Source organism: Ursus maritimus, assembly GCF_017311325.1.
Source record: "Ursus maritimus isolate PB19 chromosome X unlocalized genomic scaffold, ASM1731132v1 scaffold_X1, whole genome shotgun sequence".
NCBI lineage: Eukaryota > Metazoa > Chordata > Mammalia > Carnivora > Ursidae > Ursus > Ursus maritimus.
The window spans coordinates 73,521,425-73,545,686 of NW_024423319.1; the positions used below are offsets into that span (position 1 = coordinate 73,521,425).

General features: G+C 49.5%; 1 protein-coding gene across 1 annotated transcript; it reads left to right on the top strand.

Moving 5' to 3' along the window:
* The first annotated feature begins 15,801 nt into the window (after positions 1-15,801).
* Positions 15,802-24,217, top strand: GCNA (germ cell nuclear acidic peptidase). The gene is made up of 6 exons (XM_008712242.2): positions 15,802-16,349; positions 17,556-17,631; positions 20,532-20,676; positions 22,007-22,145; positions 22,908-23,112; positions 23,425-24,217. Exons 1-6 carry the CDS (start codon positions 16,160-16,162, stop codon positions 23,669-23,671), a joined length of 1,002 nt encoding a protein of 333 aa, XP_008710464.2. The 5' UTR covers positions 15,802-16,159; the 3' UTR covers positions 23,672-24,217.
* The last annotated feature ends 45 nt before the right edge of the window (positions 24,218-24,262 follow it).

Consider the following 24,262-nt stretch of genomic DNA (forward strand, 5'->3'; position numbering starts at 1 on the left):
CCCCCCCCCCCCCCCGTGGAGCCCGGGCTCTATAAAAGGTCTCGCGCCTGGCGTCCCCTCGCAGTTGCTCAGGCGCTCCCACAGCATCCGCCACCAGTCTGAGGTGAGCAGGATCGGCCACGCCAGAGGCGGCCGGAGCAGGTAGGCGGTTGGTGGGGCTGAAGAGGGTACTGAAGTGGGAACGATCTTGAAGCTCATCCTAGCTGAGCGGACTTAAAATCAGGACCGCCACATACCCTGACTGGCCATGAACCTTGGGACTGAGATTATGGCAAAATATCTTGCTGGCTTCCACTTTTAAAAAAGGCTTTTGGAAGAAGCAATTTTTTTTAAGCGATATTAACTCCGCTAAAGCAAAGATGAGGAATGGGGGTGTGAAGATCCCAGTGGGGGCATGAGGAAGAAGAGGCTTGGGGAAGGTGGCGTGCGGTTGTGGAGGGGGGTCGTCTAGGCCTGAGCTGTGGAAGGACTGGCTGAGTGAGATTGCAGCGCGGGGGGAGGTGGAGGGCTGATGAGGGCGTGGGGGTGTTGGACGCCAGATCCCACAAGGCCGGTGGGCCGATTGAGGTCAGAATAGGGAGTGGAAATGTGGGCAAATGGAGGGTGGGTAGGAGTGCGTGCGGGGAGTGAGGTATGGGGGGGGGTGTCTGATCGGCTAGCTGTGGTGAGAGGGTTGTAAGGGCCCGGTGAGTGGAGGTTTTGAGGCCGGATTGGTGTACAACTGGCTGGGGGTGGGAGCTGGGAGGGGGTCTGGTCCTGTTGGTGTAAGACCTCTGGGATTGAGAGGAGAAGGGGGAGTGGGGGGGTGGTGAGTGGTGGTGTCAAGGCCTGATTGGTGCAAGACTGGCTGGGGGCGGGGTCTGGGCCTGCTGGTCTAAGACTTCCTGGGGTTGGGGGAGGTGGAGGGGGAGTCGGGGTGGTGGTGAGTGGTGGTGTCGAGGCCTGATTGGTGCAAGACTGGCTGGGGGCGGGGTCTGGGCCTGCTGGTCTTAAGACTTCCTGAGGTTGGGGGAGGGGGAGGGGGAGTCGGGGGTGGTGAGTGTTGGTGTCGAGGCCTGATTGGTGCAAGACTGGCTGGGGGCGGGGTCTGGGCCTGCTGGTCTTAAGACTTCCTGAGGTTGGGGAGGTGGGGGTGGGGAGTGGGGGGTGAGTGTGGTGGAGGCCTGATTGGGTGACTGGCTGGGCGGGGTCTGGGCCTGCTGGTCTAAGACTTCCTGGGGTTGGAGGAGGTGGAGGGGTGGGGCGGGTGTGGGTGGTGTGGAGGCCTGATTGGTGCAAGACTGGCTGGGGCGGGTCTGGGCCTGCTGGTCTTAAGACTTCCTGAGGTTGGGGGAGGTGGGGGTGGGGGAGTGGGGGTGAGTGTTGGTGTTGAGGCCTGATTGGTGCAAGACTGGCTGGGGGCGGGGTCTGGGCCTGCTGGTCTAAGACTTCCTGGGGTTGGAGGAGGTGGAGGGGGTGGGGCGGGTGTGCGTGGTGGTGTCGAGGCCTGATTGGTGCAAGACTGGCTGGGGCGGTCTGGGCCTGCCCTAAGACTTCCTGGGGTTGGGGAGGGGAGGGGAGTCGGGGTGGTGAGTGTTGGTGTCGAGGCCTGATTGGTGCAAGACTGGCTGGGGCGGGGTCTGGGCCTGCTGGTCTTAAGACTTCCTGAGGTTGGGGAGGGGAGGGGAGTCGGGGTGGTGAGTGTTGGTGTCGAGGCCTGATTGGTGCAAGACTGGCTGGGGCGGGGTCTGGGCCTGCTGGTCTTAAGACTTCCTGAGGTTGGGGAGGGGAGGGGGAGTCGGGGTGGTGAGTGTTGTCGAGGCCTGATTGGTGCAAGACTGGCTGGGGCGGGGTCTGGGCCTGCTGGTCTTAAGACTTCCTGAGGTTGGGGAGGGGAGGGGAGTCGGTGGTGAGTGTTGGTGTCGCAGCCTGATTGGTGCAAGACTGGCTGGGGGCGGGGTCTGGGCCTGCTGGTCTTAAGACTTCCTGAGGTTGGGGGAGGCGGGGGGGGGGGAGTGGGGGTGAGTGGTGGTGTCGAGGCCTGATTGGTGCAAGACTGGCTGGGGGCGGGGTCTGGGCCTGCTGGTCTAAGACTTCCTGGGGTTGGAGGAGGTGGAGGGGGTGGGGCGGGTGTGCGTGGTGGTGTCGAGGCCTGATTGGTGCAAGACTGGCTGGGGGCGGGGTCTGGGCCTGCTGGTCTAAGACTTCCTGGGGTTGGGGGGGGGGGAGGGGGAGTTGGGGGTGGTGAGTGGTGGTGTCGAGGCCTGATTGGTGCAAGACTGGCTGGGGCGGGGTCTGGGCCTGCTGGCCAAGACTTCCTGGGGTTGGAGGAGGTGGAGGGGGAGTGGGGGGAGTGAGTGGTGGTGTCGAGGCCTGATTGGTGCAAGACTGGCTGGGGGCGGGGTCTGGGCCTGTTGGCGTAAGACCTCGTGGTGGTGGGGGAGGTGCAGGCAGGAGGGTGGGGGCGGTGAGTGGCGGTGTCGAGGCCTGATTGGTGCAAGACTGGCTGGCGGTGGAAGCATTGGGGGCGGGGTCTGGGCCTGTTGGTCTAAGACCTCCTGGGGTTGGGGGAGGAGGAGTGGGGGTGAGTGGCAGTATCGAGGCCTGATTGGTGCAAGACTGGCTGGGGGCAGGGCCTGGGCCTGTTGGTCTAAGACCTCGGGATTTGGGGGAGGTGCAAGCAGGAGGGTGGGGTAGTGAGTGGAGGTGGTGAGGCCTGATTGGTGCAAGACTGGCTGGCGGCGGAAGTGTTGGGGGCGGGGTCTGGGCCTCTTGGTGTAAGGCCGCCTGGGGACCAGAAGGGGGAGCAGGGGCGTGGCGGCGGGAGTGAGTGGAGTTTTCGAGGCCGTATTCGTGCAAGACAGGCTGAGGCAGAAAGCGAGCATAGGGAGATAAAGGCATTGGGGGAGGGTGGAGAGCGGTTGGGAGTGCGGTGACCTGATCCTGTTTAAGACTAGCGGGAGGTGGGTGTACAGTAGGAGGATGGGGAGAGTAGAGGTTGGATAGCGGTATGTAGTGGTCTGGTCTGTGTAAGACTGCCTGGGCATAGGAGTAGAGAGGTGGAGGGATAGCGGAGGGTAGAGGGATCAAAGCCTGATAGGTGGAAGACTTCTGGGGCTTGAGGCAGGAGTAGGGAGAGTGCAGGTGTGGGGAGAAGGGCAGGCCAGTGGGGATGTGGGGGAGTGGGAATCCCTTTTGGGAGAAGATATTCCTGGGCCAGGGACTGAATAGGAGTTAGTGCATTCTAAATCCTTACAATGGGGAGAAAATTTCTCTGGGGGCTAATAAATGAATGATTGGATTGTCCTTGCACATTTCTATAACGTGGTGGTTGAGGTGACTGCCACGTGCTTTGGGCTTTCTGATGGATCAGCAAAGAACCTTGGTGGGGCATGGTTGGAGAGAGTGTCTATCTAGTTTTCTCCATCCAGGAAAAGCCTGGAACAAACATTTAAATACATCTGGTTTCACAGAACAAAGCTTTGGCCTTAAATTAGGGTGCATAAGCTGCTCAAAGGTAAATGCAGAGTGTAGAAATGTTGGTTCCGGGGGCACCTGGGTGGCTCAGTTGGTTAACCGCTGGACTCTTGATCTCCGCTCAGGTCTTGATAACAGGGTTGTGAATTCAAGCCCCTGCATTGGGCTCCATGCTGGGCATGGGGCCTACTAAAAAAAGAAAAAAAGAAAAATGTTTGTTCTGGGTTTTGGTTTTCTTTAAAGAGTATATTTTTGTCTTGACTATAGACATGGACATGTCGAAAGAAGCCGCTGGTCAGTCTAAGATCCAGGATGATAACTGGTGAGACTTGAAAAATTCTCTTCTCTTCGTTTAGTCCTTCTTGTGTTGGCAAAATGATTTTCTCAGAAAGTATGTGTTTCTTTCATTTCGAGTCTGCAGAATGTATAACTTGGTTAGTCATAAAATGAGAGTTGTAAAAAGGGATCTTAGAATCATACAGGAGTCCAACCTCTTAGTCAGTGCACGAATCCTCTATGTAACGTCTCTGTTAGTGGCCAGGAGCATAAAACTCCATGAAACAACACATTGTTGAATATGTGTAATTTCTAGAAAGTTCTTCATTCTAATGAACTTAAAACTTGTCTTAGGTTACTTCCATCCCATTGTTCACAGTGCTGCCCTCTAGCGGTACACAGATGAAGTGTTTCTCTTCTCCATGATAAGGGGGTATTTTAAGATAGTTGTATCTCTTAAGTCTCTCTCCTGGAACACTGCCCTGATTTCTCCTTCACAGATAAGCATGTAAGCATATAATATGGGAGAAAGTAAAAACCATAGAACAGCAAGTCTGGAAATAGACCCAAATACCCAAATATGAAAATTTAGTTCATGATTTAAAAAAATGACATTTCAGATCGGTGGGGAAAAGATGGATTCATCAACAAATAATTTAAAGGTAATTGGCTAACCATTTGGAAAAAAATAATTGGATTCTTAATTCATCTCTCCTTATAACAAAATAAATTACAAATGGATAAAATATTTAAAATAAAAAGGAAATCATTAAAAATGTTAGAAAACAGGTGGATTTCATTTCCAATAATTTTGGAGTGGGGGAAGCCTCAGTTTGATATCAAACAAAAGTATAAAAATGACAAACTGGAAAAGTATTCACATTACCCATGATAAAAGGCTATTTTTCTTAATCTACAAAGAACTTTTACAAGTCAACAATTAAAAAAAGATGAACATACACATGAAAAATGGGCAAAAGATATCAGAAGGTAGTTCTTAGGGAAAAAATACAGTTGGCCCATAGACATTAAAATTTATTCAACTTTGCATTATTTATGTTTAAAGAAATGAAAAAATTTTTCATAAGATACCATTTTTTCATATATCAGTTTGACAAAGATTTAAAAAACTGATAATAACTGGAGCTGGCAGATTTGTAGGAAACAGGCAATTTCTTCTAGCCATTGTATGAATATAAATTGGTGCAACCTTTTTGGAGGGCAATCTGGAAATACCCACATTGTAAATGCCCATGTCCTTTGACCCAGTAATTAGTAGGACTTTTTCTTTCCGTGTTAGAACAATTTTATTTAATTTCTGTATATATATTCACATATCCTGAAGTGCATAAATGTGGTTATGTCATACATTCTTTCTGTGTATTGACTCTTAACTTGTTCTTGACTCCTTTCCCCCTTCTCCCATGTCCCTTCTCCCTATAACTGATATTGATTTCATCATACATAGACACACAGGCTGGTTTGGTCTTTGTTCAGTTCTGGGGAAGAAGGATGTATGACTTAATTACTAGTCCACATAGAAATACATACAAGGATGTTTGTTGCAGCAATGTTTAAGCGACCTAAGGGTGTAATTGAATGAATTATGGTTCATCCAAAAAACTGTGGTAAGAAATGTATGTTCTGGTAACAGAAAGACTACTAAGATAGATAAAGTGAAAACCTGCCAGCAGCGGAACAATGTAGCATACTACTACTTATTTTAAAAGATGTGTGCACTTCACTTGTGCTGGTATGTGCTTATGTTTAAGAACTTTCTAGAAGAATAAATAAGACACGTTTATTCCTGGTGAGTGGGACTCTTGCACAGGGTAAAATTCAAAGCTCTCTCCCTGACCCTCAGTCACTTGCCCCAAATAGTGCCCTGGGCGGATGGTTGGCATTAGTTCTCCTGAGAAGTAGACTGCCCCTTGCAAATCTGGTTAACAGGAGTCCTTCCTCTAGCATTTAATGAAGAATTGAGAGACCCGAGTTCCAAAACTACAGCTGTGAAGACCAGATCCTGGAGTTCTGGGTGGAGATGGCTCTGGAGGCTGGATAGTGACCAGCCAGTCTCTCCACCCACCCTTGCTGCAAGTCAGGACCATTACTTTTCAGGATCTGGGCACTGTGTTTTCATTAATGCAGATGACGCTGTTTTTTAGTGTGTTCATTTTTTTTTTTTTTTTAAGATTTCATCTATTTATTCGACAGAGATAGAGACAGCCAGCGAGAGAGGGAACACAAGCAGGGGGAGTGGGAGAGGAAGAAGCAGGCTCATAGCGGAGGAGCCTGATGTGGGGCTCGATCCCAGAATGCGGGGATCACTCCCTGAGCCGAAGGCAGATGCTTAACCGCTGTGCCACCCAGGCACCCCTAGTGTGTTCGTTTTTACTTTGGGCTCACTCTGTACCTCACGTAAACTTCACATAAGGTTCGCATAAATGGGCATGTGTAATCAATTTTTTAAATGAAGGAAATTATTGGTGAGATCTCGTAGGCAAGTCTTTCTAAAACAAGGTTCTATGGGGGTGTGGGTGGGAGGGTGGAAAATAATAAAAGGGGTCCTCGGAACCACTTCGTGAGATTCATTCATTGTTTTATTCAACCAGATAGTCGAGTACTGACTTTGTACTGAACAGTGTGAAACAGGTACACTTCCAAATTCTTGTATGGTTTACTGCCTGGGATGGGAGATAGAAACATGTAGACAAACACTTACGGTATAGTATGATAAGTGCCCTGATGTGGGAGAGGTATGTGATCCTGTAGGAGGGTAGACGTTAGCTCATTTAATTTTCACAGTAGCCCTATGAGATAAGTGGTTCCTTTTTTTAAAAGATATATTTGTTTTAGAGAGAGAGGGTGGGGAGGGACAGAGGGAGAGGGAGAGAGAATTTCAAGCAAACTCCCCACTGAGTGCAGAGCCTGACGGGGGCTTGATCTCACAACCTGGAGATCATGACCTGAGACAAAATCAAGAGCCCGACGCTTAACCAACCGTGCCACCCAGACGCCCCGAGTGGTTGTTTTACAACTGAGACCCAAGAGCTTAATTTACAGAAGTTTAGGTAAGAAGCGACAGTGGCTTAGAGTGGGGTGGTAATAGTAAAGTTGGAGAGATTCAGATGAATTTAGGGTATATAGTGGTTTATCAGTTCTGAGACTTTTTAAAGGTTTTATTTGACACAGAGTGAACACATACAGGGGAGTGGCAGGCAGAAGGAGACGGAGAAGCAGGCTCCCTGCTGAGCAGCGAGCCTGATGGGGGACTTAGTCCCAGGACCCCAGGATCATGACCTGAGCCGAAGGCAGATGCTTAACTGACTGAGCCACCCAAGTGCCCCAATTCTGAGACTTTTCCCACAGTTTCAAAATTGGGATGCATCACACTTTTGATAGCACATCATCATTTGCTAGTGTTTTTTTTTTTTTCTTTTCTTGGAAGTACGTATGTCTTAGATGAAATGTATTCTAGAGGTAGAGCCGACAGATCTTGCTGATGGGCTGAATGTGGGAGGTGAGCGAAAGAGGAATCAAGGATGACTCCTAAGTCTTTGGTTTGTGTTACTGGGGGGTGCCATTGACCGAGATTGGTAAATCTCCTATAGGAACAGGATTGAGGGAGGAAATCAAGAATTCTGTGTTGGCTGTGTGACGTTTCAAATGCTTAGTAAATGTCCAAGAGGCCACACAACAGTTGGGAGTTCAGCAGAGAGTTCGAGGCTGGAAATACAAAATTGGGGGGTGTGGGGTCTTGGGATAGTAGAATCAATGATCCAGGAGAGAGGGGACACTAGTGCGACACAGAATGGAAAATTGCAGGAATAAAGTCCTTGAGAAGGCTGGAGGGGGTGAGATCCAAAGTGCAGGGGAGGGTTTGCCTGGAGACAGTGGTAGGAACATTGTGTTCATTGTTAACTATAGAGAAATAAGAGAATCGGGTGTAGTTACAGATAGGACGGTAGGGTTGTTGGTGGGAGGACGAGGCATTTCCTGTCTGATGGCTTTATTTTCCCAGTGAGACAAGGTCGTTAACAGAATGAAGGAGGTTTCCGCAGTTTGAAGGCGGAAGGATTTCTGAAAGACACGATGTGAGGGGCAGGACACTGGTTTTCATCGATCAGCCAAAGCCCAGTTAGTATGCTCTGATGGCCTGGCCACTGACTAGTCTTTTTTAGCCCAAGATGCTTTGTTTTGTTAATACTACAAGATGGATGAGGAGAAATACCGTATTTTGAAAATTACCAGGGACACGTGGGTGGATTGGTCAGTTGAGCCTCTGACTCTTGGTTTTAGCTCAGGTCATCTCAGGGTCCTGGGATGGAGCCCCACATCGGGCTCTGTGCTCAGTGTGAAGTCTGCTTAAGATTCTCTTCTCCCTCTGCCCCTCCCCCCATGCGTGCACACTCTATCTCAAATAAATGAATAAAATCTTTAAAAGAAGAGAACCATGTTCATGTTTTGACCCATACCTGGGAAACCCTACACCCAGCAAGAGTTTTCTTTGCTGATTAAAAAAAAATTGACTCTGAAACCAATAATACATTATATGTTAATTAATTGAATTTAAGTTAAAAAAATTTTTTTAAATTTGAGGTCTACTACTGAGTAAGTCCAATGTGCAGTGACAGATAAGTGAGTAGGAAATTGAACCAAGGGGGTGAGCCAGCATGTGTCTTGAAAAACTGAAAAATATCATCAACCCAATATAAAAATATTATCAATCCAATAACCAACCTCAAGGTTAAAATGAACACCCTCAAGAAGTGGTGAGGCTTGACTCGGTATATGTAAGACCTTATTCATAAAACCTGATAACGCTTAGGTCCACCTTTAGCACGTCTGGTTTCCCCTGTGAGCTCTACGTCACACTAACTAATGCTGTGATTAGGTCCTAGACTGTAGCCTGGTGCATTACTGGGGGGGCAGAGAAGCAAGAGGCCCCAGCATCGCTGCTCACTGCCGGGAGCAGCTGCAGCCTGGCAGTCACCCTTCGTTTGCTCCCCAAGAAGCGGATTTCAGCATTTGCCCATTTAGCTAGACAGCAGTCCCAATAAGTAGGCCCTCTTCAAGCCAGTAAAGCCCTAGAAGGTGTTCTTGCTCTTTTGGCCGTCTGATTTTTAACTGTCATCTCTTCATCCTCGAGTCCTTTCACATGTGGCCTCTTTCTCAGAATTCACTTTCATATCTTTCTTTTCCTCTTTTTCTTAAAGATTTATTTAGTTATCTTGGAGACAGAGAGAGAGGGCGTGGGGCAGGGTGGGGCAGAGGGAGAGGGAGAAAGAGAATCTCCGGCCGACTCCCCACTGAGCGTGGCACCCGACTTGGGGCTCGATCTCATGACCCTGAGATCATGACCTGAGCCAAAACCAAGAGTTGGACTCTTAACGGACTGAGCCACCCAGGCGCCCCTCACTTTCATGTCTTGAAGTAGAACTAAATCACTTGGCAGAAAACAGGCTTCTCGCTGGTAGCTGATGATACTCAACTAACGTTCTTCTCCTATCTTCGATTCTGTGGTGAAGACTGAGCAGCTTGTTGCTTCTAATTTTTCTTCACCTCCCCTACTGTGATCTTAATTTCATAACTCCCTAAGACTTTTTATGCTTGTCAGAAACTCTGATGGGTGCTTCTCTCTGTGTGAGATTCTGCCTGTGGGCTCGTGTACGATGTTTAATAGCTTCCTTTATAACCTTGTGTGTCTCCTTTTTTGCAGTTGCATTCTTACCGTGGACTCTAGCAGTGATGAAGAGTATGAGCCCTGTAAGTAGTGCCCCTCAGAGCAGTCGTTTCCGTTTCAAGGCCTAACTTCACCCTGTCTTTGTGGAGATGACTGAAATGTGATTTGGGACATTCGGTGTGAGCTGCTCCAGGGTTTGTCTCCTCTAGGGGTTCTCTCTAGGTTGGTGAGACGAAGATCATTTCTCTGCTGTTAGGAGCAGAGGCAGTTCTCTGGGCTTGTTTTCCAGTTTGCCTCCTTGACCTTTTTCATTCTAGGCCTCCTGGCTTTTCTTTCCTCTCTAGCTCACTTGGGTCAGGGGGATAAAAGTCTCCCATCGATTTTAACCAGCCCTAACTTCTGGACTTTGGCTTTAGGGAGTTAAAGATGTGGGTAACCAGGTTTTTATCCTTCAGATGCTTCCTGACACCCTCTTTCTTTCTCTGATTTAGTTGGAGCTGAAAAGAAGGAGCAGAAAAGGAGCATTAGGTGAGTAGGAAAATTAGCAAAATTTGACATTTGTTGAGGAATGATGTGGGTAAGAAGATTTACGAATAAACATCACATTTCATCTCTGAACACTATCTTCAGGGTCATAATGGGTATCTGACCTCACAGCCGGGTTCAAAGCATTAGATCTTTAGGCCAGGCCCATTATCTAATTGGTCAGTTTCTTCTTCAGAATGTCTTTGTGATCGATTCGTCCTCCAATTTCCACTCCTCAGGCCCTTTTAGGCCCATGTGCCAGACTGTAGGAGGTGCTAAGAAAATTTACTGGAATAAATCCAAAATAGGATGCTAGTTAACTGATGTTTCCACATTGACTCAGTGAATTACCATAGTGGGTCTGTTGAGGTATGATTTACATAATGGCAAAATTCACCCTATTAGGTGTCCGGTTTGATGAAATTTGACAAACGTATATGGTAGTGTAAACATTACCACAATCGGAGAGGCGATGCAGGATATTTTCATCGCTGCTATTTGCATTTTATTTTATTCTTTAATTTTTAAATTTTTGTGATTTACAATAGTTTTATTTTTAAATTTTTATTTATTTGTTTTTTTGTGAGTAAAGTCGTAGAAGTTTATTAAGTGAAGACAGAAGAAGCTCTCAAGAGTGAGAGCGGTCCCGAACAGGGTTGCCCTATTTTTTTTTTATTTTTTATTTTTATCTTTTTAAAGACTTTTTTTAAAGTGATCTCTATACACATTGTGGGGCTTGAACTTAAACCCCAACATCAAGAGTCGCTCGCTCCTCTGACTGAGCCAGCCAGGCGCCCCTACAGTATTTTTTGTTTGTAATTTTTTAATTTTTAATTTTAATTCCAACATAGTTACCATACGATGTAATATTAGTTTCAGGTGTGGTTGTCATTTACATTTCAAATGCATTATTGTGGTTTCTTAGTGGTTCCCAGTATTATACATAATAAAGTCCTTGTTTGATAATACATTTAAATATCCAATTTTTAAATAGAAAAATTGGTTTCTTCCTGCCTCCACTAGATAGATGCTGAACAGATACGTGGAGAAAATCTGTTTTAATGGCCCTGCTGGGAATGCCCACAGGTCTCGGTCCGGTCCCCGGAGGCTACTATAGTGGGATATTGGAGGAAGGGTGGAACTGGGGGAGGAGGGGGATGAGTTCAGTTTTGGGCCCGTGGAAATGGAGGGGCCTGTAGGCAGGGCCAATGCTCAAAACATTTAACGACCAGTAGAGTACGGGCAGGGATCCGTCAGGATGACTGCCCGACTCATCAGAATAGACGCAAGGCTATGCCTGTTCATGCTGACACAAGTCAGCCCCGCGCACAGGATATCCAGGTAGGAAGTTGGAACTGTGGAGCCGGAAGTCAGGCACACAGTTGGGCTGGGTATAATGGCTTGCGCGGGCGGATAGGTGATGTCCACGCAGTCCTTAGGAATTGATTAGCTTGGTGTGACGGCACAGTGGACAAAGCCTGGGGGTGAGTTGAGGAAGCGTGGTGAATGAGAAGTAGATGGAGGGGCAAGAAGAGAACCAAAAGAGAACAGTAACTTGGAAATCCAGAGAAGAGTTTTAAAGAGGGAATGACCAACAGGATAGCCAAGGCCCCTCAAGCTGGCAGCTTAGAAGTGGTGAATATGGTGGAAATGGGTTAGTGGATTTATGTGTGTAACAGGTAAAGATACAGAGAAATGGCAACTAACTCATGGAAATTAACATTTCCCTAGTCCCTTTTTGCCCTGTACCAGAGTTGCTGGCACACAGGCCCTCTGACAGCCCATTTCACTCAGTGCTTGACAGATCACTCCTTTCGTAGGGACAGAGACAGATTTAATGATTTGGTAGAAGGATGGAAAATCAGGAATAACGACTGAGCAGTTCCAAAGAAAGGGGAACAGAGTTGCTGCAGGGAATAAGCCAACAGAACATTTCCAGGTGCTCATGTTCATGGTAGAGGAGTCAGGAAAGGCTGTGAAAAGAAGACCGTGGTGCTGACGTCTCTCTTTTGTTTTTCCCTGTCTCCTCACTCAGCTATGTGGTGATTGACTCTGACTCTGAAGATGAATACTTCAGTGATAAAGTCAGAGCTCACATATCTGACATAAGCAGCGAAGGCAAGTATACTCGTGACCGAGGGAAGCAGCTGAGCTCTGCAGCCCCATCACACGGTGGTTTCAGGATACGCGTCAACAGACGTTTGCTTCTGGTACCCACTTAGTAGCGGGTGCCACCATTTCTTCCCTCGTGGGTGCTGGGTGTGAATATGGCCGGAGTCCCCCCCCCCCCCGGTGAATTTCCAAACACGGCAGCAACTGTTCTCGGTGCTTTAGACCTTGGCCCCCCCCCTCCATAGAGTTCTGGCCTACCTATACATAGGGATCGGGGGGAAGAAAGTCAGGAACTGACACTAGGAAGGTATGAAGGCTGCTGTGCTACCCCCACTCCCCATCCCCACCATTTTTTTTCTTCCTCCTCTGTATGTGGGAATGACAAAGAGAGGGAAGGTGAGAGGCGTGGGCTCATTCTTTCCAGCCTGATGGAGCCTTAGGTGGGTGTGGTTCTGAGTCAGCCCATGGTGACGTCTCAGGGGAACCCTTGCTTTCTCCAGCTAGCTGTCTGTCTTTGCCTTTCACCGTTCTCCTTATATTTTCTAGAGATTTCTGTTCTTCTCAGAGCCCATTTCCCATAGCTGATCTTTGCCCCTTTGGCTTCAGAGGCGTTTTTAAAACCCTTTCCAGAGGCATGGAGCTATACTCGCTGTTCAGAACCTATTCAGTGGGTGTGAAACGTAGGAAGACGAGGAGCTTCTTTTCTTTTTTATTTAAGATTTTATTTCATTATTTGAGAGAGAGAGTGGGGGAGGAGCAGAGGGAGGGGAACAAGCAGACTCCTCACCGAGCGTGGAGCCCAATGTGGGGCTCGATCTCACAACCCCCAAGATCATGACCTGAGCGAAAATCAAGAGTCGGAGACTTAACAGACTGAGCCACCCAGGCGCCCCGAGACTAGGAGCTTCTTAAGCTTCGGGATGGAACTTTACTGTTCTTCGTTCGCTTAGTACCCAATGCAGGGCACGATACACAGGCCCGTCGTTAAAATATCAGCACCCTTCAAGTACTGGCTACTTCCTTGGTAACTAGCAAAGAGCTACCATTGGCCAGAGTTCCCTGGCTAACCTGGGGTATCAGCAGGGAAAGGAGAGGTGGCTTGGAACCCTGGTCTCCTACTGTTTCACTACCCGTCCCCTCTCATTGATTTTTCCTCTCCTCGCTAACTCTGAGTGGGTGTGCCTGAGTAGGACAGAGGTCCAGGTGCGGAGTAGGGGGGACGACATGACGAGCCACCCTAAGGGGCCAAAGGGATCCCAGGGGAGGGCATGAGAGACAGAGCCAGAAAGCAGTTCATCCCCATAGACGACCACTTGCTCACTCGTTTCATCAGGAGATCCCTATTTTGTTGAGGATGAACTTTGAACTAAGGTTACTCTCCCCTTTCTGATTGGTGGACTCTTACTGTGGGCATATTTCCCTGAAAAGGAGAGGGGAGAATGCTCCAGTAGGACTGTCGTTATAGGTCTCGCTACTGTTCTCCACATGCCACTTCTTTCCTCCTTGTCACGAATTGAGGTGATGTTACAGCAAAGGAGCTTGAACACAATACTTCTAAGACCACTTCGAACATTCGTCAATGGACAGTCATTTTTCTTCTGTGGATTATAAGTAGTGGGTCCCTCCCCCTCCCCTTCTCTTTTTAAAATTTCAACTGCAGTTGAGAAATCTTTAAAATTTCTAGGAAGGATGACTTTTTACCATAGCAACTCCCACTCCTTTCTCTTTCTTTATTGCATATGTGAAGTTCTTTGATAATGAAGTGATAGACAAGACTCTCAGCGTGTGATCCCAAATCTGCAAGTTTAGGATAAAGACTTTTTGCACCGTAAATATATTGTCACATCTTGCCTGCGCTGTGGCTTATCTATTTTTTTTTTTACACCCAGAACCCTAGGAACCTGGAAAGTGAGCTCTGAACAGACTCCAGAGAGCATGTGTGGTGTTAGATGTGCCACGCCTCATTTCTAGATGAAGGGACCCTCGGCGAACATTCCAAATGTTCCCAAGGCCTCTCCGTGCTGGTATGAGGACTTACCTCCTCATGCTTACATCAGTGGCTCTGAGAGCTTGGCGTTTGTGGACTAGTTAGAAAATTAAATTTTGGTTGGGGCGCCTGGGTGGCACAGCGGTTAGGCGCCTGCCTTTGGCTCAGGGCATGATCCCGGCTCCGCTGTGAGCCTGCTTCTTCCTCTCCCACTCCCCCTGCTTGTGTTCCCTCTCTCTCTGGTTGTCTCTATCTCTGTCGAATAAATAAATAAAATCTTTAAAAAAAAAAAGAAAAGAAAAAAATTGAGGGGTGCCTGGGTAGCACAGTCGTTAAGCGTCTGCCTTCGGCTCAGGGCATGATCCCAGCATTCTGGGATCGAGCCCCACATCGGGCTTCTCCATCAGGAGCCTGCTTCTTCCTCTCCCACTCCCCCTGCTTGTGTTCCCTCTCTCGCTGGCTGTCTCTATCTGTGTGTCAAATAAATAAATAAAATCTTAAAAAAAAAAAAGAAAAGAAAATTAAATTTTGGTGGCTAACATAGAGTTGCCAATTTTTCATTTGTCTAATGATGGGAATAAATTCTAACTACCATCTGCCATTGCCATAATTTCCTAAGGTAAAGAAACCAAAAGTTTAGGAAGGATATATTCTCAGAGGACAGTTCTTTAAGTTATAGAGCTTGAACTTGATAGGGAAAAAAACCCCACTTTGTTATTCTGATTTCTCTTATTTTTCTGTGGACCAGAGAAAACATACAAGTCTGCAGGGCTGTGTTTGGGAACCACTGAGCACCTGCAGTGTGCGACTTAGAGAATGTGACTTGAAAATTGCCACTGGACTTGGATTGCTATTTTATCTGTTACTGCTCTCAGTAACGTAAAAAAGTAATAGATGAAAAACAATCTAAAATAATGGATTCTTTTTTTTTTTAAAGATTTTATTTATTTATTTGATAGAGATAGAGACAGCCAGCGAGAGAGGGAACACAAGCAGGGGGAATGGGAGAGGAAGAAGCAGGCTCATAGCGGAGGAGCCTGATATGGGGCTCAATCCCAGAACGCTGGGATCACGCCCTGAGCCGAAGGCAGACGCTTAACCGCCGTGCCACCCAGGCGCCCCAATAATGGATTCTTTTAATTTGAATTTTGAATTTTTAAAAATTTTAAAAAGATTTTATTTATTTGAGAGAGAGAAAGCAGGAGCAGGGGGAAGGGCAGAGGGAGAGGGAAAAGCAGGCTCCCCAGCGGGGAGCCTAATGCGGGGCTCGAATCCAGGACCCTGGGATTATGACCTGAGCCGAAGGCAGATGCTTCACCGACTGAGCCACCCAGGTGCTCCTATTTTTATTTATTTTAAATTTTAGTTAGTTAACATACGGTACAATATTGGTTTCAGAAGTAGAATTGAGTGTTTCATCACTTACATACAGCATCCAGTACTCATTGCAATAGGGTCCCCCTTAATGCCCATCCCCCCACCCACCTCCCTCCATCAACCCTTGGTTTGTTCTCTGTCCTTCAGAGTCTCTTATGGTTTGTTTCCCTGTCTTCTTCTTTTTCCCCCCTTCCCGTTCATTCACCCGTGTTCTTCCTTAAATTCGTTATATGTGGTATTTGTCTTTCTCTGACTGACTTGTTTCACTCAGCATGATACACTCTAGCTCCATCCATGTCAGAGGACAATATGGAAGTTCCTCAAAAAGTTAAAAACAGAACTGCCCCACGATCTAGCAATTGAACTCCTAGGTATTTACCCAGAGGTTACAAATACAGATTCGAAGGCGTCTGTGCACCCGGTGTTTATAGCAGCACTCTCCACAATAGACTCACTGATTCTTCACTGTGATTCAGAATGTCACCATTCACAGCGTGTTTAATTTGTGCTTAATAACCCGAAGTTGGGTGTACGGGGCGCGCGGAGGGAGTATATTCATCTGTGATCGTGTCTCTCGAATTTCAGATGAGATTCTGGATGTGTTATCTGATACCGAGGAACGGGCTCCCACCAAGGAGTCTCCCATACTTATTATTGATGATGACAGCGATTTTGAGGGCCCTGTGCTCATAATAGACGAGGATTCGTGTGATGAGGGCCAAAGCACCTCACAGGAAAAAGAGATGGAGGTCTTTGATATCTCCCAGCACAGTTCACCTCATGATGCTGCGGAGCCGGATCTTGGTGAGAATCTCGACCAACCACCAAGTGGTGCGGAGGCCACAGTGGAGCTCGAGGACGAAGAGCCCGCACCCGTGGTGGAGCAGCCGAGGAAAAGGAAGAGTAAGACCAAGAACATATGTGTGACACCCGGTAAGCCACTCATATCGAGGCGGTCCGACCTGCTGAATGCGCCCAGCCCACCCTGTGCGCCAGCCCTGCCTGCCTTGCCCTTGCCCTTGCCCCTGGATCTGCCTGTCTGCTCAGCTCAGCCTGTCCTGCCTACCAACCTTGTGCCATCTCAGCGGCATCCCAGTGGCTAAGGGACACAGCCATCCCGGTGAAATGGATCTTTCCGGAAATGGGGGAGGGATACCCATGTCTCAGGAGTTGCCGGTCCGTCCACCTGGCATGCTTTCTCTCTGTACTTTTTGTCCTGAGGAGATGCCATTTTTCTTGGGACCCAGCCCAATCGGCAGTTCCTGTAGGAAGCCGGACGTCAGAGCTGCTCCTCCCTCCTCTCCTGGGTTCCCAAAGTTCTCAGACCCCATCTCTGCTAAAGCTCTCGCCCAGCGGTCTTACGATATGTTCTGGAATCTGTCCCCCCGGGGGGACGGTGAGCCTCTTGATGGGAGGACTCTTCTTCATTTTTAAGTCTCTCCCAGGGTCTAGCCTGGTGTTCGGCACCTTGTAGATGTTTAATACTTCTTTTCAATAAACGAATGAATGACACTACCGTTACGGAAGCCTCTGGCTAGAGCAGTTGGCGGTATATGGGGGCTAACCAAAGATGGAAGCATTGTGCTTGTATAGCGAGTCAGGGTCCCTCCTAGGATCTGAGCCGCTTCCTTTTTTTTTTTTTTTCTCCTTTAAAGATTTTATTTATTTGAGGGAGCGAAAGAGAGACGGCAGGGGCAGAGGGAGCCCGACTCGGGGCTTGATCCCAGGACCCTGAGCTCAACACCCGAGGCAACGGCAGACACTTAACCAGCTGAGCCATCCAGGGGCCCCTGAGCCACTCCCTGGAGCAAGTGTGTGAGCTATGCCACACCGTTCCTTCTACGGCCCGTGCCTCAGTTGCCCACACAATCTAACCTGGAGCGGCAGGCTCACATCACCTCATTATATAGTCCTTGTTCCTGTGACAGACCCCTGCCTAGCTTACCCTGCTAGCAGCTCTGGGATTCACATAGGAAGACCCTGTCTCACGGACCGATGGGGAGTATGCAGGCTTCAGACGGACGGTTGCCTTTTCTAGATGGTGCTCTGGGAGTGGCTGTGGGGGCGCCTCCTGGGTGCACTTTTCTGCCAGTTGCTTGACGGGCCCAATTTTCAGGGTCCAAACAATTACTTTTTCAGCTGTGAGAGTCTCCAAAAGGCGTGTGCCTTCAAAGAAGAAGCCCGGGGCGGGAAAAACTGAAAAACGCAAGACCGGGTACGTACTGCGCGTGTTCAGCCTCTCGGGAGTTGATGGGACTGTCGTCCCGTGTGCGTGTTAAGCGGTCCCCTGGGCATGTGGGAGGGTCTTCAAGGGGTTGCGGAGTCTGGTGGGGGAGAGGGGACAAGGCTTCCACCCCTGACTTGGGAGGGCGGAAGTTGAAGGAGGAGGAGGAGGAAGGGGGAAGGAGGAGGCACCCCACAGCGATCCCTGCACTTCCCGGGATGGTTGGAGCCCTTTTGCCCCCACATCAGCTCTGGCCTTTCCTTGGTGCTTAGACTCACATCAAAAAATCGTGTGTAGCCGAACACGAGACTTTTCTTCAGGCTAAATACTGCCTTGTTGCCACCAGTTGGCGCGAAACCGAAGCGGTGCTCGCGGTGATGGTGAGCAGGCGGAGCAGACGCGGCCTGTGGCCCCGTCCCTTGGAACTGGGGGGGGGGCTGGCTTCCAGGTTTTCGCGGTGCTTTGGCTGCATGCAGCTACTCCTGCGGCTTGGAGCTGTTCCCGCCTGTGTCGGAAGCTTAAACTTCGGGTGAAGTAGATCGCTTGCGGTTCCTTTATTTTGAGGAATCTGCATGTACTTGAGTCTGAGCGCAGCGGGCTGTTTAGACCAAAGACATGTCCATACTCTGTAAAGGAAGCCAGACCCTGACACTTTTTTTTCATTCTGATTCCAGGAAGTTCTCACCTTTCCCCTTAAAAAAGATGTAGTGGGCATAATTTTCTTCATTCTTACTTGCATTCAGGAGTAATACATACTTCCACCTGAATTCTCTTATGAGACAAGGAACGTGTTTGAAGGACTGTCTGGGTGGTTTTTGTTCGTTTGTTTTTTTACCCGTACTTTGGACCAGTAAATGCATCTGAAGGGGAGAAGAAGAGCGATGTGTCAGGCATGGGGGCAGCAGGGCACTTTGAACCTGAGCCGAGGCGCTCTCTTCGCTCCTGCGCTTCTTGCTCGGTGTGGTCACGCGTGTAGTCCGGCATGTTCTCTGGCAGATGTATCCCTGGTCAGCCGAGGGTCTCCTCTGGGTTCCTAGAGACATCCGCAAGCTGCTCTTGCCTCTAGGCCCCCGTGCCCTGGGTAGTCCCCGGGTGGCTCTGCCGTGGTGTGCCCAGAGAAGGCCTGTAAGCCACTCCTTTGTGTCGTGGCCCTCTGCACCATCCAAGGGAGGCTGGTGTGTTTGGCCTCCTCGCCGCTGCCTTGGCGCTTCCTGTGGCAGTCTAGGCTTCCTGTTGTGCTGCGCCTTGTTCCTGCGTAGGCTGCTCCCTGGTCATGGTATCTCATGTACCCATTTGGGGTCTTGCCGGTTCCTCTGATGTGGAGGTGCTCTGCCTGCAGCAAAGTGACGCAGAAGTCGAGGGGAAGGTGGGCTAAGCCACAAGGCCTGCTTGACAGAAGTGCGGACGGAGGGGGGTCCCCTTCTCTGCTGAGGTCTACAGATGGCTTGGGTTTTCAGCTGCTACCTTTTCGGATGCAAATTTGCTTTCAGAACGAAGTAATTTGAGGCAGCCCGCGTTACTCACCAGTCTCAGGCTCTGGGGTGCGGACCCTTACTTTAGCTGCCTTGGCCTGGTTTTGTTCTGATTTCCTCCCCCGACCCAGCCCCCTCACAGATGGATTATTTTGTGACTTAGGGGTTTGTGAGTGTCCCGGCAAAATGCCCATCTCAGGAGTTGCGTGAAGTCAGAAACTCAGCTTAATGTGTGTTTGCTCCTGTTTTTATCTTTCCAGCTCTGTGGGCTCATCGCTTGGGACTCGTGGGTGGCGGTAGCCAGGATAAAAGGGTGAAATGAATAGTTATTACAAGTGTGAGGCCTCCATGTGCTTAGCACTGCTCTTTGTGCATTGGGATTAGGCCTCGAAAGATGGGGCAGCAGAAGAGTTCTAATGGGAAGGCCCTGAGATTTGGGTCCAAAGATTCAGGGTCTCTGTGAACTTTGGGGAAGTCGCCTAACCTCGGACCCTCAGTTTCCTCCTCCGCCAAGTGGAGATCATGAGAATAGTAATCACTTCTTTGGAGGGCGGTTGTGCGGATTAGCTAGGATAGTACGACAAGAAATTCTCTGCAAAGGAGAAAGCGCTACACGGATGGTGGTTCTCTGGAGAGCCGCAGACGTGGTCATTCTAGGGCTCAGGGGCAGATCGGTTGTGCCCAGGCATAAAAAGACTGCGGGGAATCCCAGTTCCTGTCCGGAGAACGTTTAACTTGCCCACCTTGGCCACAGTGGAAATGGTAGCCGGAGACAGACGTTGGGGCCCCATTGACCTGGGCCTTGAATGGCCAGGCCACACAGTCTAGTGCCAAGCTGGGGAGGGACAGAATTGGGATGTGACCTAGGAAAATGAATTGCAAGTGTGTCGGGGTTGGGGGGGGGAGAAAGAAAGAAAAGGAGCCTGGAGGGAAGGAACACAAAAGGAATGCTGTAGCAGCAAGGCCTCGAGGGGAGGAGACGAACTTGAACTAGGATGGTGACCATGGGGTGGAAGGGGGGCCGGCTGGAAGAGATGGAAGATTTTCAGCCCGTGGTATAACAGAAGTCCGATAAGCAAACACACCGAGCGGGGGGGCGTCCTCAGGTTAATCAGTTGACACTGCGTCGTGCCGTCGTCAGCTCGGAACTGGATCCCCCAGGAGAGAGATCGAGACTGCGGGTACAGGAGTGGGATCACTCCTGCTGTGGTTGAAACCACGGGCTTCACATCTCTGAGAATGCAAGTAGCGAAAAGAAAAAGGCTATGTGTGGAACTTCGGGGAATGCTCTCCTACAAGGAGCTGGAAGGAAGAGGGACCAGCAAGTTTTCTGAGTCTCTCTGGTTGTGACCTGTATGTGCGCATTTCTCTTCTTTCTTCCTCTAGCTACCATAACTCAGTCGAACTTAACCTTTGCAGGAGAGGGACGTGCAAAATACCTGGATGTTTCCTGCGTGACCTGGAAAACGCGAAGCAGTATTCTGGAAGGAATTTCAAGCAAAATAAGGACAGCCTGGTTCAGAAAATCTACACCCTGTTTAACAGCTCCGTGTTTGATAAAAAGGTACAGTCGACGAATAAGCACTTGATGAGCACCTGTTCTTGGGTGCTGTGAGGTGTGCGGATGTGTTAGCTGTATATTTCCTGCTCGGAGACGTGTCGGTTTAGATGGAGAGGTGATGCACACATCGGTGAAAGAAATAGAGCACGTTTGTGGCTAGTCACCTACGGTACAGACTGTTACCAGCACAAGAGATCAGCAGAGGCACAGAAATCACTGAGAGCCTGAGTGGTCAGGAAATCAGGTTGCCTGCAGGAAGTAAGACTTCTGGTTCTTGAGGGATGGTAGGCAGAGAGAGTAGCGGGGAGTGGGGGAGAGGGCATGTGTTGATCCTTGACTATCTGGAAAAGAGAGGCCTTAGGCTCAAGAATAATGGGAAGGAGCTCTGTGAGCCTGCGCAAGTTACGTAGCCCCTCTCTGCCTCAGTTTCCTCATCTGCAAAACAGGAACGATAATAGTACCCCCTACTTCATAGCATTATTGTTATTTGTCAGAGAGCAAGAGGGAACGAGCCGGGGGTGGGGCAGAGGGAGAGGGAGAAGCAGGCTGGATCCCAGGACCCCGAGATCATGACCTGAGCCAAAGGCAGACGGACACTGAACCCACTGAGCCCCCCAGGCGCCCCTAGAATTATTGTTAGGCCTAGGGAAGGTAATGTACCTAAAGTGCCTAGAACAGAGCCTCAGCGGTTATTAGGGTTTTCAGACTTGATTATTTCCGCTGACACGACCTTCTGCAGGGAAAGTTCTTAGATCTTTCTGAGGTTCCCCAGCCTTTGGGGAAGTCACTCCTCATGACAGTGGTGTTACATCACAGGACTGCTGAGTGGACTGAGGTGCACGTGCAATTTCAGGTCAGCGCTCTTACGCTGCGGGGAGGAGGGGACGCCCTCTCCTGCCTCAGCAGGTTTGCGTCCCCATGCCAGCAGCTCAGGTCCTGCATGCATATGTGCCGTCAGCCATCTCCCGTGTGTCCTGACGGCCTGTGTGTTGTTTTCACCTGAGCTTCAGCCTGGCTTTTATTCTCCCCAGAATGTTTAGATCTGCAGAACTCTTTTATTTATTTATTTTTTAAGATTTTATTTATTTGAGAGAGAGAGAGAGCATGAGCCAGGGGGAGGGGCAGAGGGAGAAGCAGACTCCCCGCTGAGCAGGGAGACTGCCGACGTGGGGCTTGATCCCCAGGCCCCGGGGATCACGACCTGAGCCCTGAGCCGAAGGCAGACGCTTTACTGACGAGCCACCCAGGCACCCCTGCAGGGCTCTTGAGTGAATAGGCTTTGGTGCGCTTGAAGCGGCTTGCTGACTCACTCTGCTCGCTGTTTTTTTCTCAGCTGCCGGAGAAAATAGATATCGGCTGGAATAAAAAGATGCTGAGAACTGCCGGCTTATGCACCACCGGCGAGACCCGTTACCCGAAGAAGCAGCGTTATGCAAAGATCGAGATTTCTCTGAAAGTCTGCGACTCTGCAGGTGATGACAGCTTTCCCGCCGCGCTCTTTGCTTGTGACGCAGGCCTGTGTAGTTACTCTTAGGCACCGGTGTCTCCTGGCAGCCTAGTTGTTCCTGCGTAGATGGGCCTACTGTGCCTTGCTTGGGGGACAGTATCTTTTTTTTTAGTGTTTTGGGAAAAGATTTATTTATTTATTTTAGAGAGAGAGAGAGCACGAGCAGGGGGAGAGGGAGAGAGAGAATCTGAAGCAGACCACGCCGAGCGCAGAGCCTGACGCGGGGCTTGATCTCATGACCCCGAGATTGAGACCTGAGCCAAAATCAAGAGACGGACGCTTAACCGGCTAAGCCACCCAGGCGCCTCTGCTCAGAGGACATGATTATCAGCTGTCTCGCCATCCCCGAGAGTCCAACTCGGCCGTCTTTCCATTAGGCTAACTGTCTGTCTGCAGGTAGCTCCCTGTTGCCAGCGGTGCAGTGTCTCCATTCACCCGGTAACTGAGGTTCAAGGTTCCCCCCCCCAGCCAGCCAATCACCAAACCTTCAAAATGACCCTCCTGTCCTCGTTCCTTTGCCTCCGCCCAGGTGTGGGCCCCCCCCCCGCCCCCGGTCACCTCACTCTTCATCTTGCTCTGTTCAGTCTCCAGCACTCCACCACGTTGCTCTCCTGCTGAGCCACCCGGGGCTTGTGTGTGGCGGGGTCGAGAGTTTAGGGGTGGTTGGGTGGCAGACCGGAGGGAAGTGGTTCAAGTGCTCATGATTTCTTTCCATCCCTCTCCCAAGACCGTCTCCGGGATACTTTGATCCATGAGATATGCCACGCAGCTTCCTGGCTGCTCGATGGTGTCCGTGATTCTCACGGCGATGCGTGGAAGTATTATGCCAAGAAATCGAATATGGTGCACCCGGAGCTGCCCATGGTCACTCGTTGCCATAACTACCAGATTAACTACAGGATCCATTACGAATGTACTCGGTGCAAAACCAGGTAAGACCCTCCGCCTCCCGACTGTCTTCGGTTCCGTTTCTGCTACGGTCTCCAGCGAACTGACCCTTCGTGATTTTGTTAGTAAGTATGTGACTGGCCGACGCGACGAGTAAACCTCCTCGGCTCCTTTCCACGTCTTGTTTCTCCATGCTCTCCTACGTGGAGCTGGCCTGACCACTGCTGTCGCTTGGTGCCCCACTGTCTGAGAAACCACAGAAAGAGTCTTGCTTTGGGCCCACGGCCAGCAGCTCCGAGAACACGCCGAGGTACGGTGACTGATGCGTTTGCTCTGTGTGTCTCTTTCCTCATTAGGGTCGGCCGCTATACCAGATCCTTGAACACCGATCTCTTTATCTGTGCCAAGTGCAAGGGGCCTCTGGTCATGCTGCCGCTAACTCGCAAGGATGGAACCCCCATTGCGCCCCACGTGAGGCCCTTTGCTAAGTATGTGCAGGAGAATTACAGAACGGTTAAGCATGAGACGGAAGGGATAAGCCATGGGGATGTGATGAGACGGCTGAGCAAGGATTATGCTGATAAGCAAAGGCAGGGTCGTTGAGGTTATCTGGGGGTGTGTTTGTGTGGGCTGAGCCCCCCCTACTGCTAAGGATAAGAAGTTTTAGAAAAATATCTCTGTTTCTGATAAGCGATGAATATTAAGAATATTAGGATTTAAACCGTTTCTTTATAGCCTCATACAGTTAATGATGATCTTTCTTAAGCAAGGATTCTGTTGCTAAGCAATTTTGCGCCCTCGACGGTGCTCACAAGCCCTTTGGATCCACTCTGGGTATTAGTTCGTTTTAACATAGTTTTAACATGGAGAACACAATGCAAACACAAACCGCAGTTTCAAGAGGGGCAGGTGGAGAGAAGGAGAAGGATGCTGGCAGGTGGAGCCTGTTACACTTACCTAGACGTAAAAGACAAGCACGTTTCATGAATTCAGTTGCTCTTGACATTGAATAAAGCCGCACTGAGCCAATGTAGTTGTTCATAAGACAAAAAAAAAAAAAATAAATTTTTTTCTGCAATTCACTTGTTCCCGGAGTCTGTTCATTGTCCGCCTGTGCATAGCGCAGAGCCGGCCCTCAGGTCTTTTGTCCAAGACCCCGGACCTCGGAAGTGCTCCGGAACGTGTCTGCTCCGT